General features: G+C 44.7%; 1 protein-coding gene across 2 annotated transcripts in view; it reads left to right on the top strand.

Annotated features, from left to right (window-relative positions):
• Positions 1 to 227: 227 nt before the first annotated feature.
• The window catches only part of LOC310843385 (uncharacterized protein), a 50146-nt gene continuing 32975 nt past the window's right edge, over positions 228 to 17398 (top strand). The window contains exons 1-4 of one of the 2 annotated variants that reach the window (XM_083736690.1): positions 228 to 720; positions 917 to 998; positions 1283 to 1365; positions 4279 to 4405. In XM_083736690.1, the coding sequence (XP_083592816.1) occupies positions 319 to 720; positions 917 to 998; positions 1283 to 1365; positions 4279 to 4405 (694 nt within the window). In that variant the 5' untranslated portion in view covers positions 228 to 318. The remainder of the gene's footprint in view (positions 721 to 916; positions 999 to 1282; positions 1366 to 4278; positions 4406 to 17398) is intronic. The other variant, XM_083736689.1, reaches the window with a different exon arrangement.

Consider the following 17398-nt stretch of genomic DNA (forward strand, 5'->3'; position numbering starts at 1 on the left):
ACATCCCAGAAATCCCTGCAGTTGCCTCCACATTTTGCATTGCTAGAAGGCTAGAGACGTATTTCTTCTCCTCTTCCTGCTCTTTCTTTTCAAAAAGATAGCTCATGGTCCGGGATGCGGTGCAATCCTGCCCTGGTTGCCAACAAGACTCATCCATGCTTCCTCAGGGAAATATTTATTTTCCTTTCCTACAAATTTTGTAACAGAACAATGTATTTGCTTTGTAGAATTTGCTAGAGCCTCTCATTAAGACTGACAGAACTTGTCAGAAGACCAAAGGGTTCCTTCTGATATCTCAAGGGCTTCCTGAGAGCACAAATGGAAGAGCAAGACTCAGCTGGCCCTGAAGCAGGAAGAGGCCATGCCAGCCAAACTGGGAGCAGTGGGGGATTCTGGGAAAACCCAGTGCAGAAGATCCTGTGTGAGAAGAACGCCCTCCGCTCAGAGGTGCAGAGCCAGCAGGTGAGGCAGTTCTGCTGCCAGGAGGCCAAAGGACCCCGAGAGGTTTGCAGCCGACTCTACCACTTTTGCCACCAGTGGCTGAAGCCAGAAAGGCACACGAAAGCTGAGATGCTGGACCTGGTGATCTTGGAGCAGTTCCTGGCTGTCCTTCCCCCAGAGATGGAGAGCTGGGTGAGGGAATGCGGAGCGGAGACCAGTTCCCAGGCAGTGGCCCTGGCCGAAGGTTTCCTCCTGAGTCAGGCAGAGGAGAGAAAGCAGGTGAGAGAGACTTTCCTCTGGTTACTCCCAAGCGGCTCCAAACAGGACGGAGAACATCCCATAATGGTCTGCTGATGGCCCATTTGTTTTCTGGGAAAGCATCCATGGAATGAGATCTCACACCCTTCAAGTCTTTGCCATTCTCTTTCTAATATTTCTCACCATTCTGTGTTTTTAATCCGTGTTTCTTTTTCAGGGAAAGGATCTCTTTTCAGAAATGGACCTGGATTCCTGTGAGGCAGAGAGGCCTCCGTTGGACACCAGAGAGAGGCCACTGGGTAAGGAGGAAGGTGGTTTTTCTCTGTCTGGTCTCATTCTGTTGGTTTTCCAACTCATCTGGGGGTTCTTTTCATCTTGCTTTGGGGGGAGACAGTTGGGGACAAGGGTCCAGAGGAGGGGAGATGTATTTCTGCAGAACAAACATATGAAATGGCCACAAACATCCAAATGCTCTCAGTAGGTAAGGCTTTCTCAAAGGCCCATCTCCAGTTAGAGATGCCCCGTTTCACCTCTGAGAGAAGGCGGCACTCCTGGCGTCCTGTTTACCTTTTTTCTCGTGCAGGTGACAGAAGGATGCCGGCAAGACCTCCTGATCCGTCTTTTCATGAGGGCAGAAGGGAAGCAGCGGCTGTGGAACCGGATCAGGTCAGGGGAAGCTGCCTTGTGGGGACAGAGGCTGAGGGATGGAGCAATGTCATGGACTTGTTGGGCACAGAGGAATGGCGGGAGGAAGCAGCTGGGGAACCGGGAAGGGAAGATGGCTCAGAGCCGAAGGAATGGAGGTGGAGGAAGGATGGGCGGTCAGAGGGGGAAGAGGGAGAAGCCTGGGAAGAGGAGGTGTCAGAAGCTGAAGGGCTTACAGGGCTTAGTAAGGTGGGAGACTCTGTGGCAGAATGCAGTGCAGAATCAGAGGCAGAAGAGGAAGGAGGCGAGTGGGAGAGGAAGGTCGAGAGGCAGAGGTGAGTCAGCATAAGGAAGAGCGATAGGTGGCTCCCTCTCCTTTTGCCAGAAGCCACCCTCCCTGCTTGTCTCTCAGAGCCAGGAGACCCCGTGCAATGCAGGAATCGCTGCGAGATCATCCAAGACAGATGGCCATTTAAAATAGGCTTATTTTATTTCTAGATTGATCACTGAATGCTAAAATCGGTTTCTAAACAGTGGACAAAAGAGAACAAATAGGTCGGAGCGAAACAATATAAACTTAAAGCTTTTGCAGATGACCTAGTTTTGACACTGCAGGAGCCGGAATCTAGTACGAAAAGAGTTTTACAATTGATTGACAATTTTGGTCGGGTGGCGGGATTTAAGTTAAACAAACAGAAAACTAAGGTGTTGGGGAAAAATTTGACAGATATTGAATCAGAACAGTTTCAGAGAGAAACAGAATTATCATTGGTGAAAAAGGTAAAGTACCTAGGGGTGAACATAACAGCAAAAAATCTGAGTCTATTTAAGGAAAATTATGAAAAATGCTGGTCTGAAATTAAGAGAGACTTGGACAGTTGGACAAAATTGAAGCTTTCTTTGTTAGGCCGAATTGCTGCTATTAAGATGAATGTATTGCCAAAAATGTTGTTTTTGTTTCAAACACTACAGATTATAGATAAGACGGAATGCTTCCGGAAGTGGCAGAGAGATATTTCTAAATTTGTCTGGCAGGGCAAAAAGCCCAGAATTAAGTTTAAGATACTGACTGACGCAAAGGAAAGAGGGGGCTTTGCCCTGCCAGACTTAAGGTTGTATTATGAAGCCGCAGCTTTCTGCTGGCTAAAAGACTGGCTACTTCTCGAAGACACTGATGTGTTGGATCTGGAAGGGTTTAATAATAATTTTGGTTGGCATGCATACTTATGGTATGACAAAGTTAAGATCAATAAGGCCTTTAAGAACCATATTGTCAGAAAAGCAGTGTTTAATGTCTGGACAAAATATAAAGACTTATTGGAATATAAAACCCCAAGGTGGCTTTCACCTCCGGAAGCTAAGGCCCGAAAAAGACCCAATATGGAAGCCAATTGGCCAAAATATTGGGAAATATTAGAAAAAGATGGAAATAACTGGAAATTGCAGAGTATGGAAAAAATGAAGTATAAAGTGCGAGACTGGTTACATTACGCTCAGATTAAAGAAGTTTTTAAAAATGACAAAAAGCTAGGGTTCCAGGTGGAGAAATCGAAGCTGGAAACTGAACTGTTAGAACCTAAGACTAAGGTACTTTCAAGAATGTATAACTTGCTGTTGAAATGGAGCACACAAGACGAAATGGTTAAATCGGCTATGATAAAGTGGGCACAGGACATTGGGCATAACATTATGTTTGAGGAATGGGAAAGGTTGTGGACCACTGGGCTAAACTTTACTGCATGTAATGCTTTGAAAGAAAATATAATGAAAATGATATACAGATGGTACATGACCCCAGTTAAGCTTGCCAAAATATACCACTCGTCTGACAATAAATGTTGGAAATGTAAAGAAAATGAAGGAACATTCTTTCACCTCTGGTGGACTTGCCCTAAAGTGAAGGCCTTCTGGGAAATGATATATAATGAACTGAAAAAGGTATTTAAGTATACTTTCACTAAGAAACCAGAGGCCTTCCTTCTGGGTATTGTCGGCCAGAAGGTGTCAAAGAAGGACAGAACTTTCTTTATGTATGCAACAACGGCAGCAAGGATACTCATCGCAAAGAACTGGAAAACTCAAGATCTACCCACGCTGGAAGAATGGCAGATGCAGCTGATGGACTATATGCAGCTGGCGGAAATGACTGGCAGAATTCGAGACCTGGGAGAAGAAAGGATTGAAGAAGACTGGAAGAAATTTAAGATTTATTTACAAAATTATTGTAATTTGATGGAATGCTAAGAAGGATGCTTGATTATAAACAATTGGCCATCACTAAATTAGATGAGCATTATTAGACTATATTGTAATGATTGGTTATAAGATTACAAATAAGATGGTAATTTGCTTGAAAAATTTTATGAACAATGTATGTGCGAGCGGATGACGCGAGGAAGTCCAAAGATGTTATGAAATTTCGTAAAGACACAAACAATGCTGTTTTTCATTTTTGTATCTCTTTTATTAAAAAAACCTAATAAAAATTTTGAAAAGAAAAAAAAAAACAAAAGAGAACAAATAGTGGCCTGGATTCACCAAATCAGCCCCATCTACTGCAAAATGGGTCCTGCCCCCCATTGCTCCCCCCTCCATGCCCCCATGAACTCCTGGAATTTGGCTCTAGGGCATTGGGAGGGAACTCCCCAGAACAGCTCAGGAGGAGAGGAGAAAGTGGACCCTTCCATTGGGGAAACTGGAATGCTTGCGTAGGCAGAATGAATTGGAAGATACATTGTGGAGTACCACCTATTTGCACAAAGACGAATACCCATTATTAGAACACAGAATAAAATAAGCATCCATATTTAAAATGTGAAGCAAAGCAATCCAATTGAAACAACACCGCAATGTACAGGATGGAAACAACAGAGCATTGTGTAGCAGATCATATTTCTGCTGTCTCAGAGGAGGACATTTCCCTTTTTCTTTTAGGGTCCAGTGTGCTTTCAAGATGTTGCTGTTCGTTTCACGGACGAGGAGTGGGTGTTGCTGGATCCTGACCAGAGAGCTCTGCATAAGGACGTCATGGAGGAGAATCGTGGGATCGTGGCCTCTCTTGGTAAGCCTCCCTGTGGGATCGTCATATCTGCCTGGAAATTCAAAAAATACCACTATGGGACCAACCTCATCTATTTTTACAGAGCTCAACAGCGCCCCCTATAACACGTGGGAAATTAAAACCCCCACAATAAAGAGTAAATTACAGTTTTTTCTTTGAACAATCTTCCTCAAATTATTCCTTTTTCTACCACAATTGGGCTGGTCTGAACTTCTTCTTCTTATTAGTTAGGGTTATTAGTTAATCACATAGAGCAAAAAATAAATAAGTCATCCCCCCCTTTCAGTTCCATTGCATTCCATTCCACATACCATGTCTGTAGTACTTTGATGTAATCTTCCGTCTCAGTCTTCTTCATTTCAATGGTAAAATTGTTAGCAGATAAAAACCTCCTGCCTCTCTTGAAGCCTGTGCGTTATCTTTCACCAATTTTTTTCCTTTTAAGTAACGCAACTAGTTTCGCTCCTGGAAGTAGCTTCGGAGGAGTTCCGAGGCCCGCCGAGGGTTGTGCACCCAGTGCCTCACCCCCTCCTTCTTCCGAACTCGGGGGTGATTTATGGCAACAGCGGGTGAAAACTGCATCTCTCCCAATAATCAGCCTCTAATTACCACATGCAAGCTGGATAGATGTTAATATCCACCATCTTCCAAGGCGCCACTAGCGGCCCCCGAGCTGGTCTGATGTGGGAAAATGGTTGCTTGTACATAAGAGCATGAGCAAAGTTGCAGGGTGCTTTCATAGCTAAAAGCATCCTTGGAGCATGATCAACGCGTGGACAGCTCATGATGTCCTAATGATTGGCCCACGTAAGCATAGCCTGATCGTCTGCGTGGTCTAGTGCGATGGTCCTTATCTGCTGGCTTAGAAAGGGTTGCATTCCTTGTATTTTGTATCTTTCGGACTTCACACAATAAAGGCTGTGCTGCAGCAGCTCTAAGGCAGCCATAATTCTTCAACCCATCTCTGTGTGAGACTGCTTCTTACTGATGGCGAGCTGGATCTCGTCATTTGGTGCCCCGTGTGACTACCTTCGGACTCCACGTTGTTTCTCATCGTCCAGCGCTCACCACACGTCTTTCATCCGCTTCGGATCCCGGTGAGGCTCCCTTTCCTTCTGCCATTGTGGGGCAGTCTCTTTCAGACTTCGACTGATTTCGGACTTTGCGTGGCTGCGGCCCTCTCAGCGCTCACCTCGCCCGGCACGGGTTCCAGACGCGTCTTTCATCCACTTTGGATCCCTGGTGAGTGCTCCCGCTCCTTCTGCTGTTATGGGGCAGTCTCTTTCGGCGCCACAACAGAATTTTTTTGACAAACTTAAGTTCCTTTTTGCCAGTAACAACCTTCTTGTACTTGATGCCGACCTCAAGGCGCTTATTCAAGCTTTGGACACCCACTGCCCCTGGGTTCCTCAGGATGGCCTTTTGCATTTAAAGGACTGGGAAAAAGTAGGACATTTTTTCCACAACCATCCTCAAATTGATGTCAAAGTTTTGGATGCCTGGTGTAAAGTTTACAAAGCAATGTCCAGTTTGCCTCCAGCCAATCTCCTTCTGGCTGCTGCATCGTCTTTTTCTTTGCCTGTCACCTTTCCCTTGCTATATCCAGCATTGCCTTCTTCTGCTCTTCCGGTATATGCCCCACCAAAGCCCCCAGATCCTCCTCCTTCGGCACCCCCCGCTCCTCTGCCCAAGGCATCTGGCACCACTTCCACCCCACTTCAAGAGGCTCTTCGCACTGCTGCTCCGTTACTGGCTTTTGATTCTGCAACTCCTAATCTTTTTCCTGTGATTGCTCCTGCCGCCCCGCGGGGAGGTCCAGCCCAACACGAGCAGTTTGAGCAAGCAGGATTGACAGTGGCTAGAGAAAAAATCCAGCGGACCCTGCCTATTATGTATTTGGAACACAAGTTGACCGCAGCTGCTGCCATTCCAGTTGCACCTCAACTACAGTTCCCTGACCTTGGACAGTTAAATTGGATAAAGAGTTACTTGGACCTGCCCACCTCCACTCTGTCTCCGCTATATTCTGCCCTTAAAGGACATAAGGATCCAGCAGGCAAGGGCACAGTTACCCTTCAATGGAAGAGGCTCTAACAACCGTGAATGATCACCTACGCAGATGTATGGTGGACAGGATCCCTTCTCTTTCCATGGACCAGCTATCGCTTGCAGTGTTTGCCACCCCACTCCTTCCAACGGCCATAGTATACACCACTGGCCAGAAGTCTGGGACTGTGTCTATTGTGGAATGGCTTCATTTGCCTCATACTCCCCCGCGTAACGTGTATGCTACACCCAACAGCGTTTGCCAGGGCCCTACAGAGCCTTATGGACAATTTGTTGATCGCTTGTATTACACCCTTAAGCGGCAAGTTCAGGACGTAGCAGCCCAAGAAGTGATTGTCTGCCAGCTTGCGTTTGATAATGCGAATGAGGATTGTAAGCAAGCACTACGCCCTTTGATGACAACTCCCAATATAGCCATTGCAGATATGCTTAAAGCCTGCCAATCATTGGGCACTGAGACGCATAAAGTTCGCCTTCTAGCCATGGCTCTGTCCTCCACCATATCCAAAAATCCTGCCAAGGATAAAACCTGTGACCCAGCGCACTCTCCGGTAACCCCACCTCTGGCTTTACCTCGCCTCTTTTTGACTCAGGACCTGCGCTTGCCAGTTCCCTTTGTGCCACACCAAGCTAGAGTGTCAGTGGGGGCTGATTTTTCTTCTTCAGCACAGTGCCTTGTTTTTCCATTGTCAGAGGTTTTACTGCAAGGCATCCACCTTGTTCCAGATGTTTTACATGGATTGCAACAAAATGACCCCTATGTGACTGTCTTTTCTGATCGCCAGGCGCATTTACAATCTGGCTCTCCTATAGCAAAAATCATATGCATCCCAGGGTCAGCCCAAAACCATGACCCTCTTGTGGCTGCTACCTTCTCAGTCACGGAAGAACGCCCAAAGATCCAGATGACCCTTGGGGGCCGCACGATTGAAGGGGTCTTGGACACGGGGGCGGACTGTTCTGTGATTGCCATCAAGGATTGGCCCCCCGCCTGGGCCACCGAACCAGTTTCTTCTTCAATGGCCTTGCCTAAAGGAAAGCTTGCAGTGGCAGCCCAGTTAATTGCAGAACAACTCGAACTGGGCCATATTGAACCTTCCACCAGCCCGTGGAATACACCCATCTTTGTCATCAGAAAAAAGGCATCTGGGAGATACCGTCTTCTCCAAGACCTTCGAATGCCAGTGATGACCTCCCACCTAATCTCAACCCGCACTGCAGCTGGAGACATCGCCCCATTGACGTGCCCTGGATGGAGTCACCTTCTACAGCTGTTCCAGTGTTTCCTGGCACGTTTAAAGGCCATCTTCGTTCCTACCACATTGGCTCCCCTTTTCCCTGGGAAGCCACTTCAACCACCAAATATCATTACAGTTTTGCTGTCTCTTGTTTGGGAAGTGAGCCTGGCTTTGAAGGATGCCCTCGCAGGACCGGCATCGCTTGGATTTTACCCCCCCAGATCTCTTCTTCTTTTTTCCTCCCTCAGGATTCCTGCCCTATGATGCGTTCCCCTGAGCATGTACAGAAAGCTGTCTTGGAACTATTGTGGACTCTTGGCAGGAGAGGGGGTGAGGGGGTTTTCAGTGTGTTCCAGTTGTTTCATTCTTGTGCTTTGGCATGGTTCCCGGACAGAAAGCAAGTTGCAATATGGTTCTTTAGCAGGGCCTGAGAAGACAATGGGCTCTATTCTCTACCTTGTTGCAATATGCTTGGCTAGTGCCTTTTAGCTGCTGAAAGAAAGAAAGAAAAAAAGCTTTGAGAAGCTTTGAGCTTCTTTTGGTGATGGTATTCCAGTATTCCAGTAAATGCTTCATATAAGATTAGCAATAATATGAAGGACAATTGTGTAAGTTTACCGCCTGTGCTTCTGTCGCTTGCAAAAATAGTGTCTTATTGTTTTTGTTTCAATCATAATAGCAATAAATTTTTAGGTCATTATCCATATTGTAATTGGACCTATGAGTATTTTAATGGATCTTCTTGTTTTGTTTAAATTCCACCATCTTGGTTTTAAAAATAATCAACAAAGAAATGTCAGAAATAAGAGATGTTGCGCTTAAAAATTTTTATGTTTTAGATGTAATCCTTGCTTCCAAAGGTGGAGTTTGTGCCTTGATTCATTCTCATTGTTGTATGTATATATCTGCTCAATCAGCCAATATCTCTGCTATTGAGGCCATCTTAAATGTCAGCTTCAGAATTGTTAGGAAAGATAAGTAGCTTCAGGTTTTTGTTTTTGTCAGTCTTGGGTTGACCAAAGCGACGACTGGCAGCGAAGCTCAGGTGCTGCCAGCCAGAGAAGAAGCAGGCCTAGGGAGAGGAGAGTTAGCAGCGGAAGGCAGAGAGGAGGGGGAGAGGAACTGTCATCTGAGCTCTGAACAAGGGGGAGAAGAAAAAGAGAGACAGAGTGACAGACAGCTGTGTGAGAGCTACAGGAGTGAGTCAGACGCTGGAATGCAGGAAGCATTCTCTGCCTAATTTAAAGATACTGGAAGAGAAGGTGGGGGCTTCCGTGCTGAGGAAGGGGGAGCAGATCAGTCCGGGCAACTCCATCTTGTGGGGAGGACGAAGAGTAGAGGAGCTCCGTCCAAGTTTGTTGTTTTAGCAATAAATCTGAAATTATTAACAGTCTCACGTTTGTGGGAGAGACCAAGCCATAACAAGGACTGACATTGGAGATGGAGGGGATGCCATGACTGGGCCAAACAAAATCCATCCCAGAGAAAAGCTAGGCTTATGGAATCTCAGGTAGTAGTAGCAGTGATGAGGATGAGGAAGATACAGTGGTACCTCGGTTTACAAACCTATTTTTTTCCAGAACAGGTACCACTGTAGTAATAATAATAATTTTTTGTAATGGCCTGGCTCTTCCACAGAAGCGAGACACCGGCAGTAATTATCTCAGGTTTATTTTTCAAACACATAAATCACTCCGGAGCTCCTTCACTCCGTGTCTGACTTCCAAGTTTGCAGTTGCCAAGTCTAAACTCCGCCCCTTCCTCTTCTTCCAAGAGGGGAAAAAACCCTTTCGCTTCCGCTCTTTCCCCCTCCTCTCACTGACCTTTTCGCCCCTTCGAGTTTTTGGGCTAGCTATTCCTGGCCTCTCCCCTTCTGTCTCTGAGCTAAGATTGGTATTTTGTGGATCTTTGCTATCTGCTGCCTGCTCCCTGTTCTCTGAAGCTCTGCCACTCGGCTGCCCCTCCTCCCTCTCACATTCCAGCTCACATTCCAGTGTCCTTATCTCTCTTTGCCTGCTTTCATACATTCCAGCCTCTGTCAGCTCCGGGACAAAGCTGACATTTTTATTTCTACCCTGCCCACCTGGCTGGGTTGCCCCAGCCACTCTGGGTGGCTTCCAACACATATATAATCATGAAACATCAATAATAATATTCTGATCCCATATTAAAAGAACATTAACTTAAAATGAGCAACTTATACTGGTGACCAAAATTGTGGAAACCTTTTGTGGAAAGTGTGTTTCTGAGGTTTGATGGCTCATAACACCACTTTTCTGTGGAGTAATGTCTGGGACGCGGGTGGCGCTGTGGGTAAAAGCCTCAGCGCCTAGCGTTTGCCGTTCGAAAGGTCGGCGATTCGAATCCCCGCGGCAGGGTGCGCTCCCGTTGCTTGGTCCCAGCGCCTGCCAACCTAGCAGTTCGAAAGCACCCCCGGGTGCAAGTAGATAAATAGGGACCGCTCTGGCGGGAAGGTAAACGGCGTTTCCGTGTGCTGCGCTGGCTCACCAGATGCAGCTTGTCACGCTGGCCACGTGACCCAGAAGTGTCTCCGGACAGCCTTGCCCCTGGCCTCTTAAGTGAGATGGGCGCACAACCCTAGAGTCTGTCAAGACTGGCCTGTACGGGCAGGGGTACCTTTACCTTTTAATGTCGTTGTTGTTTTTTAATCGCTTGGTTGTGTCCGACTCTTCATGACCCCAGGGACCAGAGCACGCCAGGCACTCCTGTCTTCCACTGTCTCCTGCAGTTTGGTAAAACTCATCCTCATAGCTTCGAGAACACTGTTCAACCATCTCGTCCTCTGTCATCCCCTTCTCCTTGTGCCCTCAATCTTTCCCAACTTCAGGGTCTTTTCCAGGGAGTCTTCTCTTCTCATGAGGTGGCCAAAGTATTGGGGCCTCAGCTTCAGGATCTGTCCTTCCAGTGAGCACTCAGGGCTGATTTCCTTAAGATTGGATAAGTTTCATCTTCTTGCAGTCCATGGGACTCTCAAGATTCTCCTCCAGCACCAGAATTCAAAAGCATCAATTCTTCAGCGATCAACCTTCTTTATGGTCCAGGTTTCATTTCCATACATCACTACTGGGAAAACCATAGCTTTAACTATACGGACCTTTGTTGTCAAGGTGATGTCTCTACTTTTTAAGATGCCACTGCCTCCATTTCTTCCCCTTCTATTTGCCAGGAGGTGATGGGCCCAGTGGCCATGATCTTCATTTTTTTGATGTTGAGCTTCAGACCATATTTTGCGCTTTCCTCTTTCACCCTCATTAAAAGGTTCCTTAATTCCTCCTCACTTTCTGCCATCAAGGTTGTGTCATCTGCATATCTGATATTTTTTCTGGCAATCTTAATTCCTGCTTGGGATTCATCCATCCCAGCCTTCTGCATGATGAATTCTGCATATAAGTTAAATATGCAGGGAGACAATATACAGCCTTGCCGTACTCCTTTCCCAATTTTGAACCAGTCAGTTGTTCCATATCCAGTTCTAACTGTAGCTTCTTGTCCCACATAGAGATTTCTCAGGAGACAGATGAGGTGATCAGGCACTCCCATTTCTTTAAGAACTTGCCATAGTTTGCTGTGGTGGACACCGTCAAAGGCTTTTGCAGAGTCAATGAAGCAGAAGTAGATGTCTTTCTGGAACTCTCTAGCTTTCTCCATAATCCAGCACATATTTGCAATTTGGTCTCTGGTTCCTCTGCCCCTTCTAAATCCAGCTTGCACTTCTGGGAGTTCTCGGTCCACATACTGCTTAAGCCTGCCTTGTAGGATTTTAAGCATAACCTTGCTAGCGTGTGAAATGAGTGCAATTGTGCGGTAGTTGGAGCATTCTTTGGCACTGCCCTTTTTGGGATTGGGATGTAGACTGATCTTCTCCAATCCTCTGGCCACTGCTGAGTTTTCCAAATTTGCTGGCATATTGAGTGTAGCACCTTAACAGCATCATCTTTTAAAATGTTAAATACCGTATTTTTTGCACCATAACACTCACTTTTTTCCTCCTAAAAAGTAAGGGGAAATGTCTGTGCATGTTATGGAGGGAATGCCTACGGGTGGCATGCCTACGGATTTTCCTCCTCTAAAAACTATGTGCGTGTTATGGTCGGGTGCGTGTTATAGAGCGAAAAATACGGTAGTTCAGCTAGAATACCATCACTTCCACTGGCCTTGTTATTAGCAGTGCTTTCTAAGGCCCATTTGACTTCACTCTCCAGGATGTCTGGCTCAAGGTCAGCAACCACACTACTTGGGGTATATGAGTCATCCATTTCTTTCTGGTATAGTTCCTTTGTGTATTCTTGCCACCTCTTCTTGATGTCTTCTGCTTCTGATAGGTCCTTTCCACTTTTGTCTTTTATTACAGTAATCTTTGTACGAAATGTTCCTTTCATATCTCCAATTTTCTTGAACAGATCTCTGGTTTTTCCTATTCTATTGTTTTCCTCCATTTCTTTGCATTGTTTGTTTAAGAAGGCCTTCTTGTTTCTCCTTGCTATTTTTTTGGAAATCTGCATTCAATTTCCTCTATCTTTCACTATCTTCCTCACATTTTGCTTGCCTTCTCTCCCCCGCTATTTGTAAGGCCTCATTGGACAGCCACTTTGCTTTCTTGCATTTCCTTTTCATTGGGATGGTTTTCGTTGCTGCCTTCTGTATAATGTTACGAGCCTCCATCCACAGTTCTTCAGGCACTCTGTCCACCAAATCTAAATCCTTAAACCTGTTCCTCACTTCCACTGTGTATTCATAAGGGATTTGACTTAGATTGTATCTTACTGGCCCAGTGGTTTTTCCTATTTTCTTCAGTTTAAGCTTGAATTTTGCTATAAGAATCTGAGCCACAGTCAGCTCCCGTTCTTGTTTTTGCTAACTGTATAGAGCTTCTCCATCTTTGGCTGCAGAGAATATAATCAATCTGGTTTCAATGCTGCCCATATGGTGATGTCCATGTGTAGAGTCATCTCTTGTGTTGTTGGAAAAGAGTGTTTGTGATGACCAGCTTGTTCTCTTGGCAGAACTCTATTAGCCTTTGCCCTGCTTCGTTTTGAACTCCAAGGCCAAACTTGCCAGTTCCTTTTATTTCTTGACTCCCTACTTTAGCATTCCAATCCCCTATAATGAGAAGAACATCCTTCTTTGGTGTCAGTTCTATAAGGTGTTGTAAGTCTTCATAGAATTGGTCAATTTCAGTTTCTTCAGCACCAGTGGTTGGTGCATAAACTTGGATTACTGTGATGTTAAAAGGTCTGCCTTGAATTCGTATCGAGATCATTCTATCATTTTTGAGATTGCATCCCAGTACAGCTTTCACCACTCTTTTGTTGACTATGAGGGCCACTCCATTTCTTTTATGGGTTCTTGCCCACAGTAGTAGATATGATGGTCATCCGAACTGAATTTGCCCATTCCCTTCCATTTTAGTTCACTGATGCTCAGGATGTCAATATTCTTGCCATCTCATTTTTGACCACATCCAAGTTCATGGTTCTTACATTCCAGGTTCCTATGCAATATTTTTCTTTACAGCATTGGACTTTCCTTTCGCTTCCAGGCATATCCGCAACTCAGCGGATTACATTAATTAATTAATTAACATAATTAATTAATTAATTAGCTTTAATTACGGCCTTACAATGCCTTCCCATGAAGTTTTTAGTTCTGCAGCTGTGAGAATGTGAAACCAAGACTGAATTATTGCCTCTATTAATTGGGCTTCCGATTGGGTTAAAATCTGAGCTATTCCCAGGACATTCTGGCAGTGGAATAGAATTATCTTGAAAGCACCGCTTGCACACACCAGCAACATGACATGGGGCTGAATCTTGTTGAAATAGAAAAATAAATAAATAAATAATATATATATATGTATATATATATGCTTCAGTATCAGGGAAAATATCAACTGTGGAATGCTTCAGTTTGGGCTAAGGTATTTCCTTTATGTATTTGGGGGCATTTACATTTCCATTAATGACGCAAATTCTGCCCACACCTTTTGCTGCCATACAACCGCAGATCATCACATTATCTGGGTGTTTCACGGTCGGTGTAATGCAAGTAGGATGTAAATGTTCTCTGATTCTTGTCCTCGCGTATTTCATGCCATCACTACCAAGCAACGTGATTTGGGTCTCATCCCTTCAAATAACACTGTCCCATTCTTCCACTGTCCACTTAACAAGGGTTTAGTCTTTCAAGCTTTGCTTGAGAGATAACAATGGCTTTTCCCTTAGAATTCTAACATTTCGACCAGTCTTTGCACTCAACTTCACATTACATTGCACCATGTCATCTTGTATACACCCAGATGATATTCTTCTTTCAGGTAGGGACAGTCTCTCCATTCTTCGATCGTCACTTGCCTTTGTGCACCTTTTCCTGCCTTAACCAGTCTGATTTTTTAGTGACTGAGTCTCCATATACGTCTTCAAAAATATAGAAAGGCCAGCTTTGGTTATGTTTTCCACAATCTTTCTTCTAATTTCTTAATAACTGTAGCCCTGTTCACTTAATAGTACTATTTTACATCGCTTTCTGGGTGACCAATCAACTCTTTGTGCCATTTCTTTAATTTTATTATGTTGTTCAACCTCACTAAATGAAAGAAGACAGAAAACCAACCAACTTCTTAGCAATCACGTAACACACTGACAAAAGTCAACCTAAGCAAGTTGTTCTTCCTTTTTCTGGTTTTTTCGCTATAATGTTTGATAGAATACGGGTAATTAAACAAACTTTCTTGAATTGCATTCTTGATTAAATTAAATTATCTTTCCATTGATATATAATTTTATAATATTACTCCAAAAGAAGCAGAGTTTTGAGCCATCAAGCCTCTGAAATATTTCTCCAAAGGCTTCTGCAATTTTGACCACTACTGTATATCAAACAAAGCAACATTCAACAACACATCAGAATCTCATAATAAATATGTTGGTTAATGACAAACAACACAGGTAATGAACACACACCCAACTCCCTTCAGTTCTTCTCTGAGGCTCTAACCCTTTTTGTCTGCATTGCAGATTACGATGAGTCGGAAATCGAGAACAAAGGTGACCACGATAAAATCCCCAGAGAGGAGAAGCCACGTAAAAATTTAGAGTGTGGAGAAAGCTGCAGTCAGAGCTCCCATTCCACTTCCCATCAACAAAATCTCATTGGAAAGAAACAATATCAGTGTGTGGAATGTGGAAAGAGTTTCAGGAAGAGCCGCGATCTCACTTGCCATCAAAGAATTCATACAGGAGAGAAACCCTATCAGTGTGTGGAATGTGGAAAGAGCTTCAGTAACAGCCGCAGTCTCACTTCACATCAAAGAATTCATACAGGGGAGAAACCCTATCAGTGTGTGGAATGTGGAAACAGCTTCAGTGACAGCCACAGTCTCACCTCCCATCAGAGAATTCATACAGGGGAGAAACCCTATCAGTGTGTGGAATGTGGAAAATGGTTCAGTCAGAGCTCCCATCTCACTGCCCATCAAAGAATTCATACAGGGGAGAAACCCTATCAGTGTGTGGAATGTGGAAAGAGCTTCAGGAAGAGCTGCGATCTCACTTGCCATCAAAGAATTCATACAGGGGAGAAACCCTATCATTGTGTGGAATGTGGAAAGAGCTTCATGAAGAGCTCCCATCTCACTTCCCATCAAAAAATTCATACAGGTGAGAAACCTTATCAGTGTGTAGAATGTGGAAAGAGCTTCAGTCAGAGCTCCGATCTCACTTCCCATAAGCGAATTCATACAGGGGAGAAACCCTATCAGTGTGTGGAATGTGGAAAGAGCTTCAGGAAGAACTACCACCTCACTTCCCATCAAAGAATTCATACAGGGGAGAAACCCTATCAGTGTGTGGAATGTGGAAAGAGCTTCAGGAAGAAGTACATTCTCACTTCCCATCAAAGAATTCATACAGGGGAGAAACCCTATCAGTGCATGGAATGTGGAAAGAGCTTTAGTCACAGCAATAGTCTCACTTCTCATCAAAGAATTCATACAGGGGAGAAACCCTATCAGTGCATGGAATGTGGAAAGAGCTTTAGTCAGAGCTCCTCTCTCACTTCTCATCACATAATTCATACAGGGGAGAAACCCTATCAGTGTGTAGAATGTGGAAAGAGCTTCAGTCAGAGCTCCAGTCTCACTTACCATCAAAGAATTCATACAGGGGAGAAACCCTATCAGTGTGTGGAATGTGGAAAGAGCTTCAGTCAAAGCTCCAAACTCACTTCCCATAAAAGAATCCATTCAAAAGTCGGAAAAACCATTTTACAGCTTTAGGAGCTAAGAAATCTGCACCTTTATTACCTTGAGTTTATCTGATTGACATCTAATGCCTTTTGAACATGTGGTGTTTTGTGTTTTTATGTTGTAACCACCCTGAGACCTGTGGGTGTAGGAATATGCGCCAATATTTAAAGACCTAGGCGTCTCCCCCCCATAAAATTTTAATTTGGCCTGTGGCGTTTGCCCTCCTAAGTGTATGGCATCATACTGGGTCATAAGGAAAGGGTTAACTAAGTGTAAAATGATTAACCAATAGGAACCCAAGGGGAGGAGTTAGAGTTGTTAAGAAGTGAGTCTGGAGTTAGAGAAGGGAGAGGGAGGATAAGTCTGTGGGTGGGGCTAGTTTGATGCGAGAGAGTGAGAGAATCTGTTAAGAGGAGTCAGTTAAACAGCTGGGATAATCAGTTAGAAGGTATTAGGAAGGTATAGGCCGGTAATGAAACTAAGGTTAAGAAACTGACAAGAAAAATTATCTGAAACTGGGACTTCTGGGTTGGCGCCATCGTTTAATGGCGGATTCTCTCTGAGCTCCGGAGGGAATCGGCTCTGCAGAGACCGGGTCTTACCGCTGCGGCGACGCGGCAACCCTTAAAATCACAGGCGTAGAAGCCTGTGAGCGTAGTGACTTGGCGGGCACCATTTGCGCCCCCCCAATCTGAGCCTTTTTAAAGGATTCGGAACGGGGACGGGGTGCGGCGCGGTGCTGAGAGTACTCCTTCATCTGCGGAGTGAAGCCGCGAGCCATTATCGGAGAGCGCTGACTTTTTCCTTGGAACATTCGGACTTTAAAACAGCAACCCGTGAGTAATACGGAAATTGGAATCTTAAAGAAAAATTTTGCGGGTCAGGAACGAGCGGGGAAGGGTTAAAAAGGAAGTCCACCCCCCCTTTGTAAACAATTTAAAGCAAAGGACCTGCTAGCTAAGGTCGAGAGAATCTTTTTTTTTTTTTTAGTAAAAGACTTTAATTTCACGGTTTTGACATTATAAGAATTTTTGCTGGAGGATTAAAAGATTAATTTTGGGAGCTGAAGTTTCACCCCCCCCCCCGGACCCGGGAATGTCCCACGAGAGAGCCTGTTGATGAAAGACTGGAAAGTTTGACAGCTGTCAAGTTGGCTGTGAGACGGAAAAGGAGAACCTAGTTTCTGTTGCTTCTGTTGGTTAATTTGTAATAATTTGTTGAAAATAAGGAAGGGCTGATACAAAATAACCTGACTTTTAGACTTGAGCTGAAAGGAATACTAAGGAACTAAAATCCCCCTAGAGGGGTTTAATGACATTACAGGAATGGCTGGAGGAAGGAAAATTCAGGCTGAATTGGACAGAGCATTTGTTCTCTTGGGAAAGTTACGAGGCCAATCTGATGTTTTGGCTATGAATGTTACAG

This window comes from Podarcis gaigeae, assembly GCF_964106915.1.
Source record: "Podarcis gaigeae genome assembly, chromosome: 4".
Classification (NCBI taxonomy): Eukaryota; Metazoa; Chordata; class Lepidosauria; order Squamata; family Lacertidae; genus Podarcis; species Podarcis gaigeae.